Source organism: Tachysurus vachellii, chromosome 20, assembly GCF_030014155.1.
Source record: "Tachysurus vachellii isolate PV-2020 chromosome 20, HZAU_Pvac_v1, whole genome shotgun sequence".
Classification (NCBI taxonomy): Eukaryota; Metazoa; Chordata; class Actinopteri; order Siluriformes; family Bagridae; genus Tachysurus; species Tachysurus vachellii.
In genome coordinates, this window is record NC_083479.1 from 12,454,759 (window position 1) to 12,478,016 (window position 23,258).

General features: G+C 35.3%; 1 protein-coding gene across 1 annotated transcript; it reads right to left on the reverse strand.

Moving 5' to 3' along the window:
• Window positions 1-6,808: 6,808 nt before the first annotated feature.
• Window positions 6,809-19,760, reverse strand: inpp5kb (inositol polyphosphate-5-phosphatase Kb). Its single transcript, XM_060896648.1, has 13 exons — window positions 19,561-19,760; window positions 18,791-18,889; window positions 14,932-15,040; window positions 13,913-14,029; window positions 13,621-13,796; window positions 13,327-13,438; window positions 13,005-13,114; window positions 12,866-12,892; window positions 9,207-9,414; window positions 8,808-8,945; window positions 8,558-8,641; window positions 8,360-8,464; window positions 6,809-6,880 (listed from the first exon to the last, which is right to left on the reverse strand). Exons 1-13 carry the CDS (start codon window positions 19,758-19,760, stop codon window positions 6,809-6,811), a joined length of 1,557 nt encoding a protein of 518 aa, XP_060752631.1.
• Between the last annotated feature and the right edge of the window lie 3,498 nt (window positions 19,761-23,258).

Genomic DNA, 23,258 nt, shown 5'->3' on the forward strand with positions numbered 1-23,258 from the left:
ATAAACTTGTTTTTGAGGTACTAGCATCAAAACTGCTAGAAACCTATTGTCTTTTTTAGGGTGTTTCATTATCAGCATTATCATCTTCTACTTATTCTTCTATTTCTTTTGCACTGAAATAAATCATGCAGGGGGGGCACGGTGGCTTAGTGGTTAGCACATTCACCTCACACCTCCAGGGTTGGGGGTTCAATTCCCACCTCTGCCTTGTGTGTGTGGAGTTTGCATGTTCTCCCCGTGCCTCGGGGGTTTCCTCCGGGTACTCCGGTTTTCTCCACTGGTCCAAAGACATGCATGGTAGGTTGATTGGCATCGCTGGAAACTTGTCCGTAGTGTGTGATTGTGTGAGTGAATGAGTGTGTGTGCCCTACGATGGGTTGGCACTCCATCCAGGGTGTATCCTGCCTTAATGCCCGATGACGCCTGAGATAGGCACAGGCTCCCCGTGACCCGAGGTAGTTCGGATAAGCGGTAGAAAATGAATGAATGAATAAATCATGCAGACCAAACTAATCACATTTTCAATAATATGTGAAACATTCTTTTGTAAGTTATTCCAGTAATTTCTTTGCCAATCTTCTAACATTTTGTATAAAATTAATGGGAAAAAATTATTTTTATTATTTATAAAAAATTATAATAATCAAAACATATTTATATTTGTAAATAATATGATATGCCAATGTCAACCATGTCAATGAAGGAGTAGCTCATTTACTCAAAATAGCTGTAAATCAGGATTGATTGTAAAAAATTGTATCCATGCTCTGTGTACAGTCTTGACCCAGAAGCAGACAGCTCCTATTCTGATGTCTTTTGACAGATCAGCTTAACAGCCATGTCACTTCCATGTAGCAGATTAGACCATCTCCTGTGCAGATTTAGTTTCACTCCTGACTTCGGGACTGAGTCAAATACCCAGAAAGCAGACAACTCTGATCTGGATCTTCAGTCAAAAATCAATTGCATTTAAAGGATTTAGTCCAGTTCCAGTGCATGTTTGGTTCATGAGTCTACTATACAAGTCCGTTACAGACCTACCTGTGTGAAATCTGTGCATTTGTGCAAGATGTAGCTTTCACATTGCCACCTTGAATCATCTACTCATGCATCTTTAGATGAAGTAGATTCTGGTTACAGCCACAATAATAATTATACAAAATGAATTGATGCTTAAGGGAACAGCTGCTATGCTCAGTTATTCTGTACATACAGTACGTACACTGAATGTGAGGTGGTCTACCAATTTTGCCTAAAAAATAGATGGTTAAAAAACTTGTAAACACTGCCTTTTTTAAATATGGTTTTATAAGACAGTAGATGATTAACATTGTTTTTGTTTATGTTTACAACCAATTCAAAAATCGCAATTTGCTCTAAGCATATGAATATCTTAAGTTATTTTAGGCACCAGTTCAGATAAACTGAACAGGAAAAATAGGCCTGCTTAAGTCGAGGTAAGCCAGTTAAATTTTAAATATATTTACTCTGCTATGACATACATTTGGGAAAGAAACAAAACTTACCTAGCTACGCTTTTTTAAATTTTAATATTTTGCTATTCTAATATTAATGTGTGAGGTACAGCAAATGGGCCACTTTAAATCATATGCCCTTTTGGTTGAGTACAAATGTGAGCTAACTAGCTAAGCTGTGTTCATTTTTCTATGAAATTGAACAGAAATGTGTTGTGCTGCATTATTCTACTAATGTGTAACTGGATTTGTAATCACAGAAATATCATAAACACAGCCACCTTTTCTTAAATTTATTGTTGTATGAAACTTGGCAAGAACTGGCCACTGGGTATTTTTAAAGTGCGCTCGGACCCTGCAGCCACATGCTGAAGTTGTTAAGATTTTAAGTATCTACATGTTTAATTTAGTACCTCCAGCCTTTGCCTTTAAATACATTAATACATTATCTCTCTCTCACGCACACACACACACACACACACACATGCACCCACACACACACGCACAGACACACACGCACACACACACACACACACATATTCTCATCTTCACCTCACTACAATATTCATTAAATATATCAGGTCCATAAGTATAAATTACTGCTGCATTAATAGTTTCTGCAGTGACCTCATAGTGCAGTAAAATCCTTTTAGTGCCCAAGGTTTTATTTTTTTTGTAAAAGATTAGTGTGTTCCCTTGGATAAGAGAACTCTGCCAACAGTAATGGTGATGGAGCAGGAGACCACCTCCCTCGTAATCAGTCTAATGACCAATTATTAATTATTTGTGTCTTTAATTGATTTAATTACATCACTTTGGCATTATGTATTGCAAAGTAGCATTCATTGTAGCTTTCCCAAGCAATCCTCTCAAGCATTTTGACACTAATGGCTGTGTTTATCAGCCTGCTGTGAGCTATGTCCTTATACTGTAGCAAAATCTGAAGGGGTATAAGTGATCTCTGTGAATCATGCAAATACTTTGTAAAGATATATCTAGTAAGCAAAATGAATTTTGTGATTTTTGTGGCTTCATGCTTATACTTTCCTTTATACATCTGTTAAAGTGTGTGTGGTACATGTGTACACTCCCTTTGCATTTCATTAAGAACACCTGTACACCTGCACATTTATGCATTATGCCGTTACCTAATCAGCTATTCATGTGGCAGCAGCACAATGTATAAATCATGCAGATACAAGTCAAGAGCTTCAGTTAATGTTCATATCAAACATCAGAATGGGAAGAAAATGTCATCTTGGTGGCTTTAAACATGGCATGGTTGTTGGGACCAGACAGGCTGGTTTGAGTGTTTCAGAAACAGCTGATCTCCTGGGATTTTCACACACAACAGTTTTTTTTTATTTTCATAGAATGATGCAAAAACAAAATTTATCCAGTGTGCAGCAGGCCTGCTGCCTGAAACACCTTGTTGATAAAAGATATCCGAGTAGAATGACCAGACTGGTCTGACTGAGCTGTCATGAAGTCTACAGTAACACAAATGTGAACTCTTTACAACCCTGGTAAGTAGAAAGGAGACAAAATTTCAAACCTTGAGGTAGATGAGCTACAACAGCAGAAATCTGAGGCTATATGCGCATTTATAAGTATCTATTAAGCTCAATAAGATTGATGAATGTGTAAAGGACATTAGACAGTAGACACTTACTAACTTCCTCCTGCTTAATTCTGACAAGATAGAAGTGCTTGTTCTAGGACCAAATGCAGCCAGAAGTAAGCGTGCTGATTACAGATTAGCTCTGGATGGCCTTTCTGTTTCATCATGTGCAGCAGTAAAAGACCTTGGTGTGATTATTGACTCCAGTTTTTCATTTAAAGCTCATGTAGAATCACTAGAATAGCCTTCTTTCATCTTAGGAATATTGTTAAGAAAATAAATATAATGGCACTACATGATGCAGAAATGCTAGTTTATGCTTTTGTTATCTCTAGTTTAGATTGTTATAATAATGCCAGAATACTGCAAAGGCTTCCAGTCAAATTTCTCATTGATTATAAAATACTACTACTGACCTATAAAGCAAATTGCAGAAAACCAGAAAGCATCTCTGTCTCTTCCATCTTGAAGTATTTCCCATAGAATAAAATTTACTGACAGATACTGTACAAAGCACTGATACTCAATCAATGACTGTTTCTTTTGTAAATAACACTTTTTTTTCAAGTGTCAAATTAATCAGCACATTCTGATAGATTTGAGAATTCAACAGTGCTGTGACTTCAGGCAGTTAGTAATTGTACATTAGCTGAAAGTGAAAAGTGAAAGTGAAAGTGACATGACATACGGCTAAGTATGGTGACCCAAACTCAGAATTCGTTCTCTGCATTTAACCCATCCAAAGTGCACATACAGTACACACAGCAGTGAACACACACACCGTGAACACACACCCAGAGCAGTATGAAATATGATATATGAAATATGAAAATATTTAGTACAGTTCTGTGTAAAGTTCTGTGTAAAGTAAGTGGCTACCGATTTAGCTAAAGTTGCACAATAAGGACGTGTATTTCTAGTTCTGTTTTTTGCCTTGTAGTCATCACATCTGAGCTTTAAACATGTATGTACATGTATGTAAATGTGTGTGTGTGTGTGTGTGTGTGTGTCTGCACATATGCGTGATAAGGCTCTGATAGATCTAACAGCCTCAGTGCCCCAGAGAATGAAGGAATAGAGCATAGCTTCAAGTCTGCTTGTGCTGATTTGCTGGTTATTGGGCAGATACGCAGGCTTGAGGTGAGGTATCTGAGCTTTGCTCTCCTGGCTGCATGTGTTGGGGAGCGGAGCAGGTGCCTCAGGCTGATTTATGGCTGTAATTATGCATGAAAACACTCCCAGTTGGTGCAACACACCATCTCCACAGCTATCTGTGTGTGTGTGTTTGTGTGTGTGTGTGTGTGTGTGTGTGTGTGTGTGTGTGTGTGTGTGTGTGTGTGTGTGTGTGTCTGTGTGCGTTTGTGTGTGTGTGTGTGTGTGTGTGTGTGTCTGTGTATGTGTACTGGAATCATGAAGGTTAAATCGCAACAGAATTGATCGAGTGCTAGTTTTCTGGAGCACCTTACCCGTCTGGGTGCTACATCTGTTTGAGAGCATTGATTAAAAGGGCGGCTGTAGGAATATTAGTTATCACTAACTACATGGACAGAAATACTGGATTAACAGTGCTTTAATTATGAACAAGTTTTGCATCAAACACAACTTATACTGCAAATTCATCACAAAGACTATATAACTCTGTGATCAAGCTTTAAGAGGAAAAGTTCACCAGGTGTTCACCAGCAACGTCATTTTCTTTTTCTTTTCTTTTCTTTTCTTTTTCATTTTCTTTTACACATTCAATATTTCATATGATAACGCTCAATCCAACCAACAACAGGGCATTTTTACTGGTTGGGTCTGCCATTTGCCATCACTATGTCATTATAAATGAATCACAACAACTGAACTGGGATCTTTCAAGAAATAAGGTTACTGGTTTTAGTGTCATTGACTTGGTCATAATTTGTACCATAATAACGATTAGATTTGAAAACGAATTGCATAATTATTCAAGTAGCAACACTGCCATCTGTAGGAGTAATGAACAAGAACTGCTATTATTACTATTAGTAGCCTATACATATTTTAAATTAGCACTTTTAATTCTAAAACACTTAAAAACTCATGCAAAATATGCTACACAAATTCAATTGTAATAAATGTCCATTTTAATTTCAATTACTAAGAAAAATAGAATTTGCACCAGCTCCTGTTTGATAAGATGAGACCAAAAAAATAAACTGGTCAACTGTTATTTCTTAATGATTGTCAAATATATTTAGACGCTTTAATACACCAGACAAATGCATAGATTATAAGATACACACTATTTATCCATTCATTTTCTGAACCACTTACCCTACTCAGGGTTGTGGGGAATTTGGAGCCTGTGGGGCACCCAGTATTTATCCCAGAGGACAAGATAATACCAGGGGATGTGTTAACCCATCATAGGGCACAATTACACAAACACTCACATACCCATTCACTATGGAAAATTTAGTCTCCAGAGGAAACCCCAAAGCACAGGGAGAAAAGGCAAACTAGGTGGGAAAAAAAAGAGGTGGGAAACTCTCAAACATATAACTCTTAAACATCAGAGGTAAAAATTTGCTAAACACCAATCCACGATGCCTCTAAAGATACACACTAATCTTTCTACAATTTAAAAATAAAATTTCACTGTTTCAGATTGCTATGAAGAGCGTTGTCTCATGCTGGGTGATTCACATCACTGAGAATTAAATTACTGTATATTAGCCTATACACTACATGCTGTTAATGTGAGTCTCACATGTAAAGTGCACAATGTTACAAAATGTCTTCTCTTTTTATTTAAAACCTGATAAACTTTGAAAGAATGTTTATGACTTTGGAAATCAGAAGACATCTACCCAGCATTTTGTTTTTATCTTTATTGATTATAATAACAATATGCAGTCTCTATAAAGTATTGAGAATTTTTTTACACCAAGACTCTGGATGTTTACGACAGGATCACTGGATTTGGAATACTGTATATTATGTACTGTAATTCAATCCTATAACTTTAAAGGAAATGGTAGCATTCTATAAAATTATATTGTTTTACCATCTTGAGTCTCATATTCAGATGAATATGAATGGCCCAATTTCTAACAAGTGATTTTCATTGCATAAAAAAAATGAAAAATGAGCTGAATAATCTTGCAACAGAACGAACTCAGCAGATGCCTAATTGGGTAATTTTTTTATGCTTGAGTAATCGAGTGATGTAGACTGTACTTTTTTCAATTAGTAATGTTTTGGTTTTCCTAATTTCTTCATTGGCTGCCTACTGTACAGTACATGACAGATTTGCTCAGATTCCCCCTTGTACTTATTTGAGAGAACTCTGGCTAAAACAAGAAGGTGTCAGCACAACTGAAACTACTTTAATAAGAACATTAAGTTCAGCTGCTCAATTCTCTACTGGCTAACCTTCAACAATGGTATATTAATCAGCCAACCTCATCTTTGGTCAGTGAGCTTTCCCTCTTTTTTCAGTGCATGATGCATTGCCATGCCATTTTTTACATGCTTTCCAGTCCATGTCTATGGATAGAGGTAAATTTGCCCAAATGAGTGTCATTTGACTTAATAAAGAGTGTGTTGGTGCATAGGCAATGTGTCATGTGCTTAATGAAGAAGATATCATATGGAAGATGGAGCAGTGGTGTGATCAGCTTGCCATAGTCTGAGAGTCTGAGAGTTTTGTTTCAATTAAACATTCAGTTCTATCTGGATAAAGTTACTGAGACTGAGGTCCATTAACATTCTCAGGCACCATGTCTTCCAGTAGAGCGAACCTAGACTCCATTATCTGAAACACACAAACCAAAGCATGGTATAAGCTTCAGATCCATAATCGACTGCAAATACCACATTAGATTTGTCTAAGATGAAAAAAAGAAACTGAAGAGGGGGCTTATTATATTTGTAAAATGCGCATAGTGATGAGTATTATTCAGTTGTTTTTTCCGTATTATTCAGCTAGTTGGTATTCAGACTTCAATATGATCAGTCTCAGTCTCAGGTCTCTATCCTGTATTGTAGACTCCTGTAGTTATACTCAGCGGTGGCTGAGAGTTTCAAATATTTCTTTTCATGGGAGTAGTGACAGTCATATTCACAGGTTATTATATTATATATGTATATTAATGAGCTCATTCTAATGTTTTATCATTTCTATAGTAATAGTTTTTTCATATGTTTTTGTCACATTATATATAAGCTATATATAATTTTTCCTACACAGGAACATCTTCAGGACAGATGGGTTTGTAGTATTTTAGAAACATGACAAGCTGTGATTTAGTGAGGGAATCACTAGTTATAGCTGCTATAATGTATTGTAAGAGATAACAAGAAAATAACTTAACATAAGTAACATAATAGATAAAAAAGCATAATGAAATGTTGTGAAAAATTGTAGGAGAAATAAAAACTTTAGGATGTGCACAATACACCATCTTGTCATTGATTTATTTTCTATAACAAAACTCCTGGTGTGTTTTATTTCTTTATTTACAGTACATTTGACATTGTTAAATAATTAACAGTATGAATCTCAGTGTTGCTGCAACCTCCATGAACACCATTCATGTTTTCAGGTGCTGCTTGTACCAAACAATCATACATGAACGGATAGATAGGCAGATTGATTCACAGAATGCTAAAGATTTTGCAGAGATAAAAAAAAATATAATTGCCATGACTATGATTAACAACCAAAATATATTATTAATTTACAGTATTTAAAAACTATTATTAAAAACTGCATTTCGATCTTACAGTAGCCTTCCTATCACATGTACCTTTTTAATATGTATGTTATATATTGCATGTAATTTAAGTAATATCACAAAAGCAAGAGCTATGCTTTGGCTGTAAAAAGACTATTGCTCGATCTGGCAATTTATGTAGTGAAAACAGATAAGTGGAGTCATACAAATACTTAAAATGTACCACTGCTTTTAAACTAAATATCAACACCGTTTGACCAGAAGTAACTGTTGTTTAAAGTGCAATCAATGAGCCACAAAAGAGGGTGTTTTATCAGTATGTTTCAGGCAAAAAAAAAGCACTAGGTGGCCTAGACACAAATCTCCAGAAATTCAAATATGCATTTTAAATGATCCCACAGTCCACCCACAAAGTCAAGGTAAGCACCTGCTTAGTATAATAACTTCTGATGTGTATCTATTGACTTTTTAAACTTAAGTGGCCTACTTAAGTCAGCAACTCTGAATACATCCCTTACTTATCATGATTTGTAAGTATAATGTATAATAGATCCTACCTGAAAAGTAGGGCTCAGGCCCACCAGGGACTGCATGTTCCTGCTGTAGTAACCCAGAATGTAATCCCCTGCCAGCACAGGGAGGTCATCTTTATTCATAGTCAACTGGTCAAGGTAAAACAGATGCACAAATCATTCAAATGAAATGCACACATGAAACATTACAACAACCATCTTTGATTCATTTTCCATGAATACCTGTGTAACTTTGTTAATTTCAGCAATCTCATCCTCTTTGACCCACACAAAGGCAATATAATCAGAGGAACTCTTGAAGTTAGTCTAAAGAGAAGAAATATTCAGCAGACTTCAGCACCCACTCCCAATTATGAGAAATGCTAATTCTCTCGTTCCATTTCTTTTTAGCATTTTTTTCTATTTTGTTCTCTGTTTATCTTAATCTGTCATGTTTTCTCTGTCTATCTGTTTACACGCCTCACTGTGTGACCTTGTAGAGGGCAATCCAGTCTGAAGTGCAGGCAGCAAAGTTGTCCTGGATGGTGTATGTCAGGATTGCATCCTCATCAGCGCTCCAGTGGCCCTCAGCGCTCACAGACACTAAAGGCTTCTCCGTGTTCTTCTGCATCTGGACACAAAAGACACAAGCTCTGATGATGAAGGCTGGAAAATGAAAATATCAATACACACTCTTTTGCTCCATTGTACTAAATATTTAATTCATACTAATATTATACTATATAACACAATATAACACAAGGCACATATTCGTCGAGCAAATGTTTCAATTCTGCACATGTAAAAATATAAGCGATATATATTATATTGTATATTGTGCTGTAATTAATTTGCACTTTTGTTTTCAGAGTTCAGTGAAAATAGCACTTACCTCCAGAATAAAAGTGCCAATGACAGGCTTATGGTCACTAACACCATATGATGTGTCACAGGTGTACTTCTGCTGTGTCACCTTTAAAGAAAAGTCTTTTTTGTCTGCTGATGATGATGTTGAGCAACTCTCTTCCTCATATTGTGAGCATTTAGGTTTTAACCTCCACAGAATCCGGTCGGTCCAGGCCGGCTTCCGTTTCTTTCCGCTGAGCATTTATAAGCATATAACAATGTTATAGTGTTATAATTAACAAGTATAGATCAAAAGCCAAGAAAGTCTGCTGTAGCCAGTCTGCAGTCAGACATATACATTTGACCTTTCCATATGAGATCAATTCCAAATCAATCAGATAAAGAAGAAACACAAATCTGAGCGATTCATTACATCCTGGTGTCTAGACACAGATTTATAGGTGAAGAACCTGAGCCACTCCTTCTTTATGGAAGCCTTTGAAGTGAGACTATACTCCTGGACTTAATGCTTCAGCTGTAAAAATTGTCAAAACACTGCCCCCTAGTGGATCATACGGATTAAATCACCATAAATAGTCTACGTTCTCTGTTTTTAATGTTTCTTCTAATGCAGAGCACACGCTACATATTCAAAAGTTATTGTTTTACATTTACCTGTGGTACCTCTTACAACCTAGTATTAAATTATATTTCCATGTAAATGATCAAGGCAGTATACTTAGTTATTTGGAGCTTAGACGTTTGACTTACACCTGTGTTTATATAGATATATCTAACAAAATTTAGATTCATATGTTTACTATGTTCAATAACATGCATATCCTATAGTTGACATACACACACGTATGTTTAAATGCAGATACACATACTTCTATAATAAAGAAAGGAGAGACATTTAAACATACATGCACAATGTGCTTAGTGAAATTAGTAGCTAAAGGTAAGGCTAGAGAGATGCCATAGATGCACATCAAATTTGTTTGTACACAAACTATGCAATTCCTATACTATTTTACTATTACATAATGCAAGAGATTCCGCTATAATGGCCATTACATATTCGTAAATTTTATATCACTTTATATGTTTTTTTTAAAACTGTCTGACTAATCACAGAAATCCTGTTGCAGTGTCACGGACTCTGTGTCATAAAATTGCTGGGACTCTAGACAAAGTGATTTATATGAATTATTTTCCTTTTTTCTCTTTTTTTTATTGTTTAATTAAGAAATGATATGTCGTACTTTCTAACCACTACATGCTAGGTGAGGAATGATGAAATAACTGCTTGATCTCATAAGCTTGTTTTCCAATCCTTGACTTGATTTCTTTGTCAGACTTTAGTCATCACTCTATAAAACCTAAACCTAAGTCCTTGAACTGTGTGCTACAGTTTAAAGCTACATTCCAGGGCCTAAGGAAACAAAGACTTACTTATAATACAACCCCATTTTTTTCCGTAGACAACATAAAAAAGAACAATTGAAAGAAAATATGTGAAACTCGAATCTCTAAAAAACACTTAGATTTTAATTCTGAACAGATTCTGTCTAATTAATTAACCAATGTGGTAATTATTTTTATTTAAAGGTTACCTAGACTATGCCTTTGTAACACATTTAATAATATTCAATAATATTTAAAGCAATTTCTGAAGGTTTTTGGGTCAGAATTGTGAGGTGGGTTTAGAGGATAGACAAAAAATAGAAACATTATTATTAAGATTGAGTTTTTTTACTTTAGTTATTAGATTGCTTTTAATAACAATGCACTTTAAGAAAAGTATATAGATGTTTCTATTGTGTTTCATAACAGCATTATAAATGCAAATTTGATTACCACTTTAGTTTAAGGCATTAAAATTATTTTTGGCAGCCATATGGAGTTCATATATAAGTGAAGCTGTATTTTAATAATGCCACATAATAGTTTTGCATGCAAAAGGGATAACAGCATTTCAGCCAAGAGCATTCAGTTCCATGCTTCTTTTAGAGGTACATACAGTAAATATGTATCCCAAAAGGTAAGTAGACAGAACACTTTATAGAAAATTTCTCAATTTCTCAGTATTGCATGAATATTCTTCATGAATATAAATTATAATTTTGAAGATAATTTGTAAAGGATTTCACATACGTTCTCAACCATTCAACCTTTAAAGCAACTGTGGGTTTTTTTCTATTTCTCTCATTCATGTAAAGGCAAAGCAATATGCTTTATAAAATCCTTTAGGTTATGAAATGAGCCTTACATAAATCCTCTAGTATTGCTTTATGAAAAATGTATGCAATCCTTGTAAATTAATTATAAAGGCAGGTAGGCTATCCTTTGAATAAAGTGTTATCAATGTGATAAGTGCTGATAATGTTGCACAGAGCTGCAGGAATCTTATTGTATAATATTAGATGTAAATTTGTCTTTATATCTCTCCAGTCAAGTAAATCATGAGTGCCAAATTTACTGTCCAACCAATCACAACGCTCTCTACTGGTGTTTCTGATTCGCAAAAATTATATACTATACGCCAAGGTGTTTTTATTTAGCTACACGAACAAAATAAAAGCTCACTAATAATAAGTGAGGAATAAAACATGATAGATTATGCTATTACAGGAAAATATCTGTATTTTCATACTGAAACCAGCAGTGTACATAGAGTTTTAGGTCTCTTATGCCATAGCAATTATGCTACAGCCAGTAATTAAGTAATGACATGTCACACATTTTTAACCATTCATAGTCACATGTAATGTGTTATTTTTTCATTGTTTTAAAGACTGTCCCATGGCATGAAACCTAACAACTATTACAATGCTCTGACACTTGAGATCCTTCTATAAATTTTAAGTACTTGTCTCCTAACAGAAAGCTTCACCACATTAGCTATATGCAATTTTCAGTGTTATATAACCAAATCAGTTTTTTATTAGCCTAAGATTATACTTAACATCTGAAAATTTCCTTTAATTTAGCTGTTCATATAATATAAAATAGTTTTAGTATGTTAATATAAATTATAGCCAGCACTACTGAATGAATTGCTGTATATAAAATTATTCTACACCTTCTGACCAATCAGATTCAGGTCTTTTGGTATAAGGTTGTGTAAAATATGTTGAAATGTCTATAAGTATATACCAAATCGTTGTGTTTATGTAAAGCTGCATGTTGTTAAACTGTTTGGTTACTAAATTGGACAAATAAGATAATTAGTCATGTGTCTTATGTTGTTTTCTGAACACGATTATGCAAATTCTGCCCTAAAAATGCTGTCACCGTGTAATGGAGTGTTACTAATGGAATTTCTGGATAATATCATGCAAATATCATAGAAATAATTATTGACACATTTATACTGACCCCACAGAGACATACAGACACTCTGCACTTACAGCTTAATAACTACTGCAGTGGAACTAATATACACTTTATAGGTCCTAGAGCAGAAAGTGGATATAGCACCCCTAATCCTACTTCAGTAAGCCTCTTACTGCATTGCAATATTATACAATCTTCAAATAAACTGCAGTTTCTGTTGAAGGTCATCGTGTAGCAACAGTCACAATACAGACATCTAGAGCTTGTTGGAGGTTTTGTAGATGAGATGGGAAAAAGAGGGTTAGGTTTATGGTTAGAATTATTGTGAATGTAATGTGAATTAAAGTGGTATAAGTGTCATCTTACATAAAACCAAACCATGTCTTCTCCAGGCTGTGAGAGAAAAGAAAGAATAGTGTTTATTAACTTTGAGAGAAGTTGCAAAGCTCTGAAGGGAGGTATGTGAGTGTGTCATGTATATTTACTGAGTGATGAGGGGCTTTACCTCATGTCATAAGCTTCAGAGAAGCGGCTAAATTTGTATGTTGGTTTGAACTCTAGAGGTCCTTCTTTAAATTCCTGCAATAGTGGCTCCTTCTTTTTCATCATTGTAAGCTAACACACACACACACAAACACAGACACACACACATACACACACAGACACACACACATAAACAGGTATGGGACCATCCACAGACATGACATGAAAGTTCAAACACAATATTTGCATCACCCACAGGACCTTGTGAGTTGAACAGAGTTTAGTGTGTGTGTGTGTGTGTGTGTGCGTGTGTGTGTGTGTGTGTGTGTGTCACTTGGTCTCACTTGGTCTTTATCCCACAGCAAGTTGAAGCGACCACTGTTGATAGAGGTGTGCAGGAAGTGCAGACCATGATCTTCAATGCGGAAGTTAAGATCTCCAAACCAAAACACAACCCTGCACACACACAAACACACACAAACACACACACACAAATTTGTATACAATAAGTAAGTACTCCATTTCATTATTGCAGTGTATTAAACTATTAACAAATACTGTGCTTGTGGGCATTTGCATTACATAAAAAAAAGTGATTATACTGTATAAGTGCTGTGTGACCGTGGTGCAGCACTGACTTGTGGTCAAGCACATGTTTTGTATTGTCGAAGTCAAAATCTTGCGAGCTTAGGATGTACTCAAACTCATGCACACGCTGCATAGCATAGTTCATGTGTGCTGCTAGGTGGCAATTTAAAAAGCACAGCATGTGACCATAGAAGGAGAATCGCACCGAAACACCACCTTTATTCCCCTGTGAAAATAAACAGGTCACTTAAATACATCATATAATCCAGACTATATAATAATGATAACAATAATGAATAGTGTTAAAACAGAAGATCATGGCAATGCATTTGAATATAATACCCAATATCCAAAGAATCCAGTGCGGGTGTATGTGGTCTGAAGGTCACGGATAAAAGGAAGATGGGTCTGTTTAGCAAACAGGAGGAGAAGAAGACCCTGCATCCTCACAGACGTCACCTATGGCAACATGCACAAATGCAACAATGTCTATACTATGTGTATATATACACACACACATTATATATATATATAAACAAATATAAGTATAGGATTTAATTAATCACTTATGCCTTATAGCATTATTCAGCATAAATTGTAAATTATTTGGGTTTAGGCCTAAACCTAGTATTATTAATAAAAATATAAAATAAATAATAATATGTATTACTCTAAAAAGGTAAAATATGCTGAGTTGTTTCAACATGGTTTTTCTTTGGTTTGTTTCAGGGTTTTTTGGGTGTGCGGCAGGCAATCGTTTTTTCCAAGTGTAGGTTATATAGTGATTTTTAAATTTTTTTTTATTTATGATGTAGCCTTTATATTTTGGTTCCTGTTAGGGAATTCTCATGTGAGGAATTAATGAAATCACACTTGTATTGAAATTAAAAAAAAATAAATATATAATTACATTTTTAGTATAAACTATACTCTAAACATATCTTGTTTCCATCTCATGATTAATCCTAGGGCCATTTAAATGTTTAGTTTTATTTACATATATTTGGATACCTGGTTTTCATACAGCATTCCAATTATCATGTGTAGCATCTGTAGTATTTTTGGTCCAGAAGTTCAGTCACTATAGGTTTTTCTCTATGGGGCTACAGTAACAGCAAAATATTAGGGTGAGAGAAGCAGGCCTTCAGTACATAGAAATAGGTCAACCATTCAAAATCCTGATTCCATCACAAATCTTCTGGTGAAATACAAAGAGGCCTCTCTTCTCTCTCCTTCTAATGAGGGGCAGCATGAAATGGTCTCTTGTTTTCCTAGTCCATTTTTAACCGAATAAGAGAACAATAGCACCACATCATAAACAAATTTAATCACATAATCATTCCTCCAGTCCAGTGCTGTACCTTGACAAAGCCATTTGGTCCAAGTGTATCCATGAAGATGTGGCTCCATGAGTCTTCCACTATGAAATCAGACATATACTTCACTGGAGTGGCTCTCACCTCCTGCAGACTGCAACACGTTAAAACTACAGCGTCAACCTACCATTCTGATAATATTACCAGAACTTTTACACCTACAAATGCTACATATACCTAATTAATAGTTCCTGGTAGTTAGTTTCATGTGACAGTGAGGGAGTAAAATCTTATTATAAAAGGTTAGTGGCAATTAATATAAAGGTTATTAGCTTCATTATGTTACACATGTATATTTACTTAAATAGAATGTCCTGTTAAAACCTCTGTATTTTTCTGAGCCAAAATTGTAAAACAAAAATAAATGAATAATTGAATATATACTGTAATATATGTGTAACTACACAGTTTTTAGAGGTACAACAGAAAATAATAAATCCTATAACTTAATTTAATGCATAAGAATAAAAAGAAAATTCTGGAGTAACAGAAATACAAAATATGACAACATCAAACTCCAATTCCAATCCACATATTTCCTTGTCGCTGGGATACCATCAAAAAGCCTTTGTACCAGTAGTATATATCTTTATACCTTTGAAATATTAGACACTGTTGCCCCAAACAGATTACAGAAGGTTAGAGATAAAACGCTTGCACCTTGGTATAATAGTCATACTCACACCCTCAAGAGAGAGACCTGTAACCTCGAGCAAAAGTGGAGAAAAACTAAATTAGAGATTTTTAGAATTGCGTATAAGGAAAGTATGTCGAACTATAGACAGGCTCTAAAAGCTGCCAGGGCTGAGCACCTGAGCAAACTCATAACCAGAACAATCCCAGGTTTTTATTTAGCACAGTGGCTAGATTAACAAAACACCAGAAATCTGAAGACACTATTCCATCACAGTTCAGTAGTGAGGATTTTATGAGATTCTTCACTGATAAAATCGAAAGTATCAGGAATAAAATAGGTGACGCTCAACATATGAGAGCAACTAGTGACTAGGGATGAGCGAGTACAGCATTATCTGTATCTGTATCTGTTAACCATATGAATTATCTGTATCTGTATCTGTACTCGGAGTGGGTGGGGCCTAACCCGGAAGTAGGGGGGGCTTGGCTTTATGTATGTTATTTTAAGCATGCAATTGATATGGGTTGACCAGAAATTGTTATATTTATTGCTGATTAGAAAATATTTACAGGACAGCATCAGGATTGAGCTGTGGGCACTGTGACTAGCCTATCACAGAACGCTGACACAATCAGCTACCCAATGATGATTTTCATTTAATCCGAGCACAGATATTGACTCGTATTACTCGTATAATACTCGTACTTGGCAGCAGTGCTTTATCCGTACCGGAGTCAGTTTCTTTTTGACCCAGTCTCACCTAAGGCTCCAGACACACAACTACATTGCTTTGCAAGTACAGGACAGGAAGAGTTAGATTATTACTAGAGCTAAATCAACAACTTGTTTACTAGACTCCATTCCAACTAAATTACTGAAGGAAGTGTTAAATAAAGCTGGTGAGCCTCTTCTTTATATTATTAACTCCTCGCTATCTTTAGGTTACGTCCCTAAGTCTTTCAAGTTGGCAGTTATTAGGCCACTCATCAAAAAAAACCTAATTTAGATCCAAATGAACTATCAAATTACAGACCTATTTCACACCTTCCGTTTATGTCTAAAATACTTGAAAAGGTTGTGCCTGTTCAACTGAGCTCCTTCTTACAGGAGAACAATATCCTCGAAGAGTTTCAGTCAGGTTTCAAGCCACCATAGCACAGAAACTGCACTTGAAACTGCACTTGAAATTTGTGAAAGTCACAAATGACCTGTTCTTAGCTTCGGACCAAGACTGTATGTCACTATTAGTTCTACTTGACCTTAGTGCAGCATTTGACACTATAGATCACAACATTCTCCTAGATCGTTTACAAAATTACACAGGTATTCATGGACAAGCTTCCTCCAGTTTACTACCAGTTAATCATGGGGTCCCTCAAGGATCAGTTCTAGGACCTCTGCTTTTCTCGATATACATGCTTCCATTAGGGAACATTATTAGAAAACATGGGATTAGTTTCCACTGCTATGCTGATGACACACAGTTATATATCTCATCAAAACCAGATGAAATAACTAAATTGTCCAAATTAACTCAATGCCTCAGAGAGATAAAAGGCTGGATGAGCTGCAATTTTCTGTTGTTAAACTCTGATAAGACAGAAATACTACTTATAGGTCCAAAAACCAGTACACAAAAACTCTCACAATTTAACTTCCAATTAGAGGGATGTACTGTTACTAGCAGCTCGACAGTGAAAGACCAGGGTGTTAGACAGCAATTTGTCCTTTGAAAATCATGTCGCCCAAACCACAAAAACAGCCTTCTTTCACCTTAGAAATATTGCCAAGCTGAGAAACATCCTGTCTGTATCTGATGCTGAGAAGCTAGTTCACGCTTTCATGACCTCTAGACTGGACTATTGTAATGCATTACTAGGTGGTTGTCCTGCATCTTTAATAAATAGGCTACAGTTAGTCCAAAATGCAGCTGCCAGAGTTCTCACTAGGACAAGAAAGTATGACCATATAACCCCAATTTTATCATCTCTACACTGGCTACCTGTTAAGTTTAGAATTGATTACAAACTGCTGCTACTAACATACAAGGCTCTTAACGGTTTAGCTCCCACGTATCTAACTAGTCTCCTAACACGTTACAATCCTTCACGCTCTCTGAGATCACAAAACTCAGGACTTCTGGTAGTTCCCAGAATATCTAAGTCTGCTAAAGGCGGTAGAGCGTTTTCTTATTTAGCTCCCAAACTCTGGAATAGTCTTCCTGATAGTGTTCGGGGCTCAGACACACTTTCCCAGTTTAAATGTAGATTAAAAACTCATCTCTTTAGTCAGGCGTACACATAACACATCCCATTATATTGTGCACTATTACACTAGACTTGCACATTTTTATGAACAGCAGATATGTTAATCCCTCTGCACTGCTCTTCTCTTTTTCTACCCATGCCGGGACACCCAGACATTGTACCAGCTCCGATCGTCTTCCGTGCGGTGAAGTTTTTGGACCTCCACTGAGATGAGGCCGACTCTGTGAGAATCCTGAGACATCTACAGATCTACCAGCTCCAGTTGGATTCTGTGATACTAAGAGGAGATCTGAACTCCATGTGATCCCTACACCAATACAACACTTGTCTGACTGTATATTTGTAATCACACCATCTAGTGTCACCCATATGAGGATGGGTTCCCCTTTGAGTCTGGTTCCTCTCAAGGTTTCTTCCTCACCAATTTAAGGGAGTTTTTCCTTGCCACTGCTGCCTGAGTCACCTCAGACTTGCTCATTGGGGATAAATACATATACATACATACATACATACATACATACATACATACATACATACATACATACATACATACATACATACTGTGAACTATATATATCTTGAATTTTTATTATATTAATTCTTTATACTTCTCCTTATGTTTACCTTCTGTTCAATGTTTATGTTCTGTAAAGCTGCTTTGAGACAATGTCCATTGGAAAAAGCGCTATACAAATAAACTTGAATTGAATTGAATTGAATTGAAAATATTTAAGGTAGATAAATGGAACGTCAACAGGACTACCTTTAAAATTTTTATTCTAAAAGCTAAACAAATGTACACAAAATACACCTTTTCCAAGTAAAAGATATATATATATATATATATATATATATATATATATATATATATATATATATATATATATATATATATTTTTTTTTTTTTTTTTTTTTTTTTCTGTGATTATGAACATCTCACCCTATCACATAAAGATCAGTCTCCAAGTCAAGCTGTAGCAGTGACCTCACATCAACTGGAGGATCTGCAGTGCCAACATTCCATGTCACTATATGTAGTCTGAGAGAGAGAGAGAGAAATGTTCAAAATATATGTACCTTAAAAATAGAGCCATGGAATAATCAGCCTGGGTTGTGTAGTAGCAAACAATTCATTTTCATACAGTGAAAGCACATTTAGTATTTGCATGATTCTTCAGTATAAAACTTTTGCTTTTCATTATAATACTGTATGCTTAGATCGGCTAACCACATATTTGATCAGCTAACCACATATTTTACAAACTTAGGGACAAAAGTTCACCTGCTTCTAATATGAGTAAGCTCAACTCAAACAACTCACAAGCGCAAAAGACAATGTATTACTAAGTTTAATTTTTGAAAACTAATCAAGTTAGTTCAATATCCAAAACCTGTCATGACAATTAAAAATATTTTTATAGTGTTTATGCTGAAGAGTGTGATTCTGAAACAAGGACTGATAAATTTAAAAGAGGATTGTTCTCAAAACTTAAAATATGTCTCAAAATATGTCATGTCTACTTTTGCTTCCATCTAAGCTTTTTATTTCCCTGTTATTAATGCTAGAAGTATAGTAAACTGTGATATCCTGATAGCATGATCAAGTGTCTATTCTTCCCTCAAGCACTTATAAATGGTTTCCTTGTATTGTCTCATCAATTAAATTAATAGTGTTAAAAATGAAAATCCGCCACAGTCAAAAGCAGGCACCTGAAAAAATCCTTGCTGTGTCTACTGCAGAGCTGGAAAGCTTGGTCTAGGGTTCGGGACAACTCTTCAGTGGCTTCATCTCCTGAGCTGAGGTCCTCCACACATGTGAGCAGATGTAAGAGGCTCTGGTGTAAACACATCCTGTTAGACTTGGTGCTGGTGTTGCTATCTGAACGCAGCCGAGTACCTTCCAAAGCCATCGCCACTGTCGAACCGCTACCAAGGCCCAAGGCAACGTATACACTTTGATACTGTCCAAAATTATTTCAGGAATCTGTCCTACTTTTGACAAAATTTCCACAGAGAAAGTTCAGAATAGATGATAATGTTATAGATAATTAATATTGAGGCTGAACAAGCAAAAATGGAAAGGTCACTCAAATCTCAGGAGATTTGAAGTCCTGCAATTTTCCTAATGCAGGTTATTCTTTCCTTGGTTTCTTTTTGCATTTCTTCTCACATAAATGCTAGAAAAACACACAGAAGTCTAAGGTTACTTCCTGATTTCGCACTCCATCACTCGCAGCAGGCGTCTGTGTAGCTCCGCCGAATTTGCCACACACTTAAGAAAAGAAATACTCCCAAGAAAAGCATGTGGTTTAAAGACTGCTTTCAGGCTGAGACTGACTTCACACTACCCTGGAACGTAGGTGGCAGTTAGAATACAGGCTTTTGGAAGCAGGTACATGGGAAAGAGTGACTGAGATTAGTTGGACTAATCTGTAACAGGTTAAAAATACACAATGATCTTTATATTACTGAGTGTTTTGTTTGTTGTTTGGACAAGTGCAAGGCACTGAAATGTTAATCAGTTTTATAAGAATCTTGGCACTAGTAATGTGATTAGTTGAAGAGAAAAAGAAAACTCAGCTTTGTCTGGAAAGATGGAGCAACTGTTAAATATGAGCCTAGAGACTCCAAAATAATACCTGCAGCTTTCATTTGGGGTATTTGTTGTTACTTTTGTACATATTTTTCAGAATTATACAACTCTGTTTATTGTGACTGTAAATGAATATTGGAGAATTGGGTTGTGCTCTATTTAACTATAGAATCCATGTCAGACAAAATGATACTTGTTAACACAAACATCTGCTAAAATTAATCAGATAGATATATTAGCACTAAAATTTAGAGCTGATTCTCATCACAACACTTCTTATTGTTTGGACCTTCCTGTTACTGACAGATTTACACAAATGTCAATAGATTTTATTAAAGCATGCAACCACAATAACAACAACAACAATAATACATAATATCTGTTTCAATTTTGCATTACCATCTCTGAGATTAATTAGTTTTGTTATTTCTTATTTCTTAGTTTTCTTTTTTATATTTAGTTTCCTGTTGACAACCTTTTTTGTGGATTTCTGTACATAACAATGTCTCTTTTGTTTTTTAGCAAAAGCAAGATTTGTACTCTGGATATAGTAACTGTTTCACTGTAGCCCAAAGCAAACACAGATGTGCCTCAGTTCCTGTCTAAAGTATACAGATAATAAAAAGATAAACAATCAGAATTCTTTTTAATACATTGCTCCAGTATTGGTCTAAACCTCTTAAAGGGCCCAAAAATATGGCCCTACCTGTATGCATGATGCCTTTGTCTTCTTTGCAGTGTCCCAGCATTCATTGTCAAACAACATACGGCTTATTAAATGCTCTATAAAGCTTTTACACATAATGAAAATTTTGTAGAATCTGAGCACAGTAACCACCCTGTCATGTCCGGCATGCTAGTGCTGCTCAAATGTCTTCTCTCATTGGTTGTTGATGGTCACCTTTGAAACAATGGGCTCTGTTGGATGGAGTTTCAGAATGGTGAGAAACTGGTGTCTGTGAGTGTCTGATATTCCTGCTTATAAAATGTTTAAGACCAGTTTGTAATCACTTGGTCAAAAATCAGTTAAGACCTAAGCTGCTATTCGTTGATATAATAAATATTTAAACAAGAAAGTGTTTTGATTCATAAGAAAGTACATGAAAAAACTGTAAAGTGTAAACTAAGTTTGTTTTTTATTACTAGCTAAAATAACTGCTAAATTTCCATTAGTTCTGATGTTGTCATGCATTTAATTCAGAATTTACATTACATTTCATTTAAAATTCATAGTAACATCTAAAGCGAGTCACTAATGCTAAGTTACAAATAATGAACAATGGATTAGACTAATCTGACCTTGTGAACACTGATTTAAACTAATCTTACTACATCTAACCAAATCACAGAGCCAGGCATGGTTCTGAACCAGAACTATTCACTTACAGCAACCCTCTCTACAATGCATAAATTGGTAAGTGATGTGATTAGGTCATGGTATTTCTTGACGTATTTACAACTAAGGCATGTGTCATGTATTTATGACATCTTCCATTTCTTAGATATTTTTTAAGAATTTTAAGATTTTGATTGTGCCCTCAAAAGTAGTAGGAGATTGTAAGCTCATATCTCACTTTCACCCATTTGTGGCCAAAAGCCAAATTGTCTGTGCTCTAAAAGTGGGTCTATTCTCTCTTTCCTGTCAATCACAAAAGCAAGTCAATTTATGCTGTCTGTGAACTCATGTACACAGAAGAGTGTAGACAGGACTTTTATCTCAGTTTGTGAGACTGTGATACAAGTTGAACAGAAGTTTGAAAGAATGAGGTGATAGGCCGTGTGTTGTGTGTTTCTGATGAATAGCCTTTACCTGTTGGTAGCTTGAGAATTGACAGATTATCAAATTGTGGAGAACATTGGGGCAGTATTTAGGATGTAAGACAACTAATTAACTTGTCACCTCTTAGTTTATTTAAAAAAAGAAATAAATAATAATAAAATAACAACAACAACAACAACAATAATAATAATAATAATAATAATAATAATAATAATAATAATAATAATAATAATAAATTCATTATTTTATTGATTAAATTGGACAAACACTAAGGTGATTATATAAGGGAATTCATGATGACATAATGGGCACTATATGATCAGCCTTGTTTGGTAAGAATCAGAGGATGCTACTGTGTTGTGCTGATGTGATATATTTATGCTTAAGTGAATATGTGAATTGCAGTTATACACTGGTTGTTTGGTAGCAATAGCAGCATTTTTGACTATAATGACATTATAGTGACACTCTATAAAATATGGAATAACAATGTGTCTTCTTAAGCTAAAACAGTTTAAGTCGGGTACACACAACTACCGTAACTGATGATGCCCTAGCAAAGTTAAATAAATGACTTCATCATGGTGGACCAAAAATGACACAGACCTACAATTCACATCAGCCCCAACACTCATCAAGTCACATGATGCTTTGCACCTAAATCATATTGTTGTATAATGAGCAATAGTTATGTCATGTCTTGCATAGCACTCATGGTCTAACTTTTAATGTTTGTTTTTGTCATCAAATTAATCTCATGTTGTTACCTTGCTTCTCTACTTCATGTTTTGTTTCGGAGTTTTCTCTTTTCATCAGCAAGGTCATGACATCATGAGATGTAGCATTGTATGTAATAAATGATTATTATTATTTATTCTAAAAGATACCATTTAATAACTGCAACTAAATTGGTGACATAACTAAAGCTTTGACGACCTTCATTAACTCATTGTTTCTAGTTGACTGATACTCTATTCTTTGTGGTCCTGAAGTTCAGACTGTGCATAATTGGGGTAAAGACAGTGAAGTCATTGA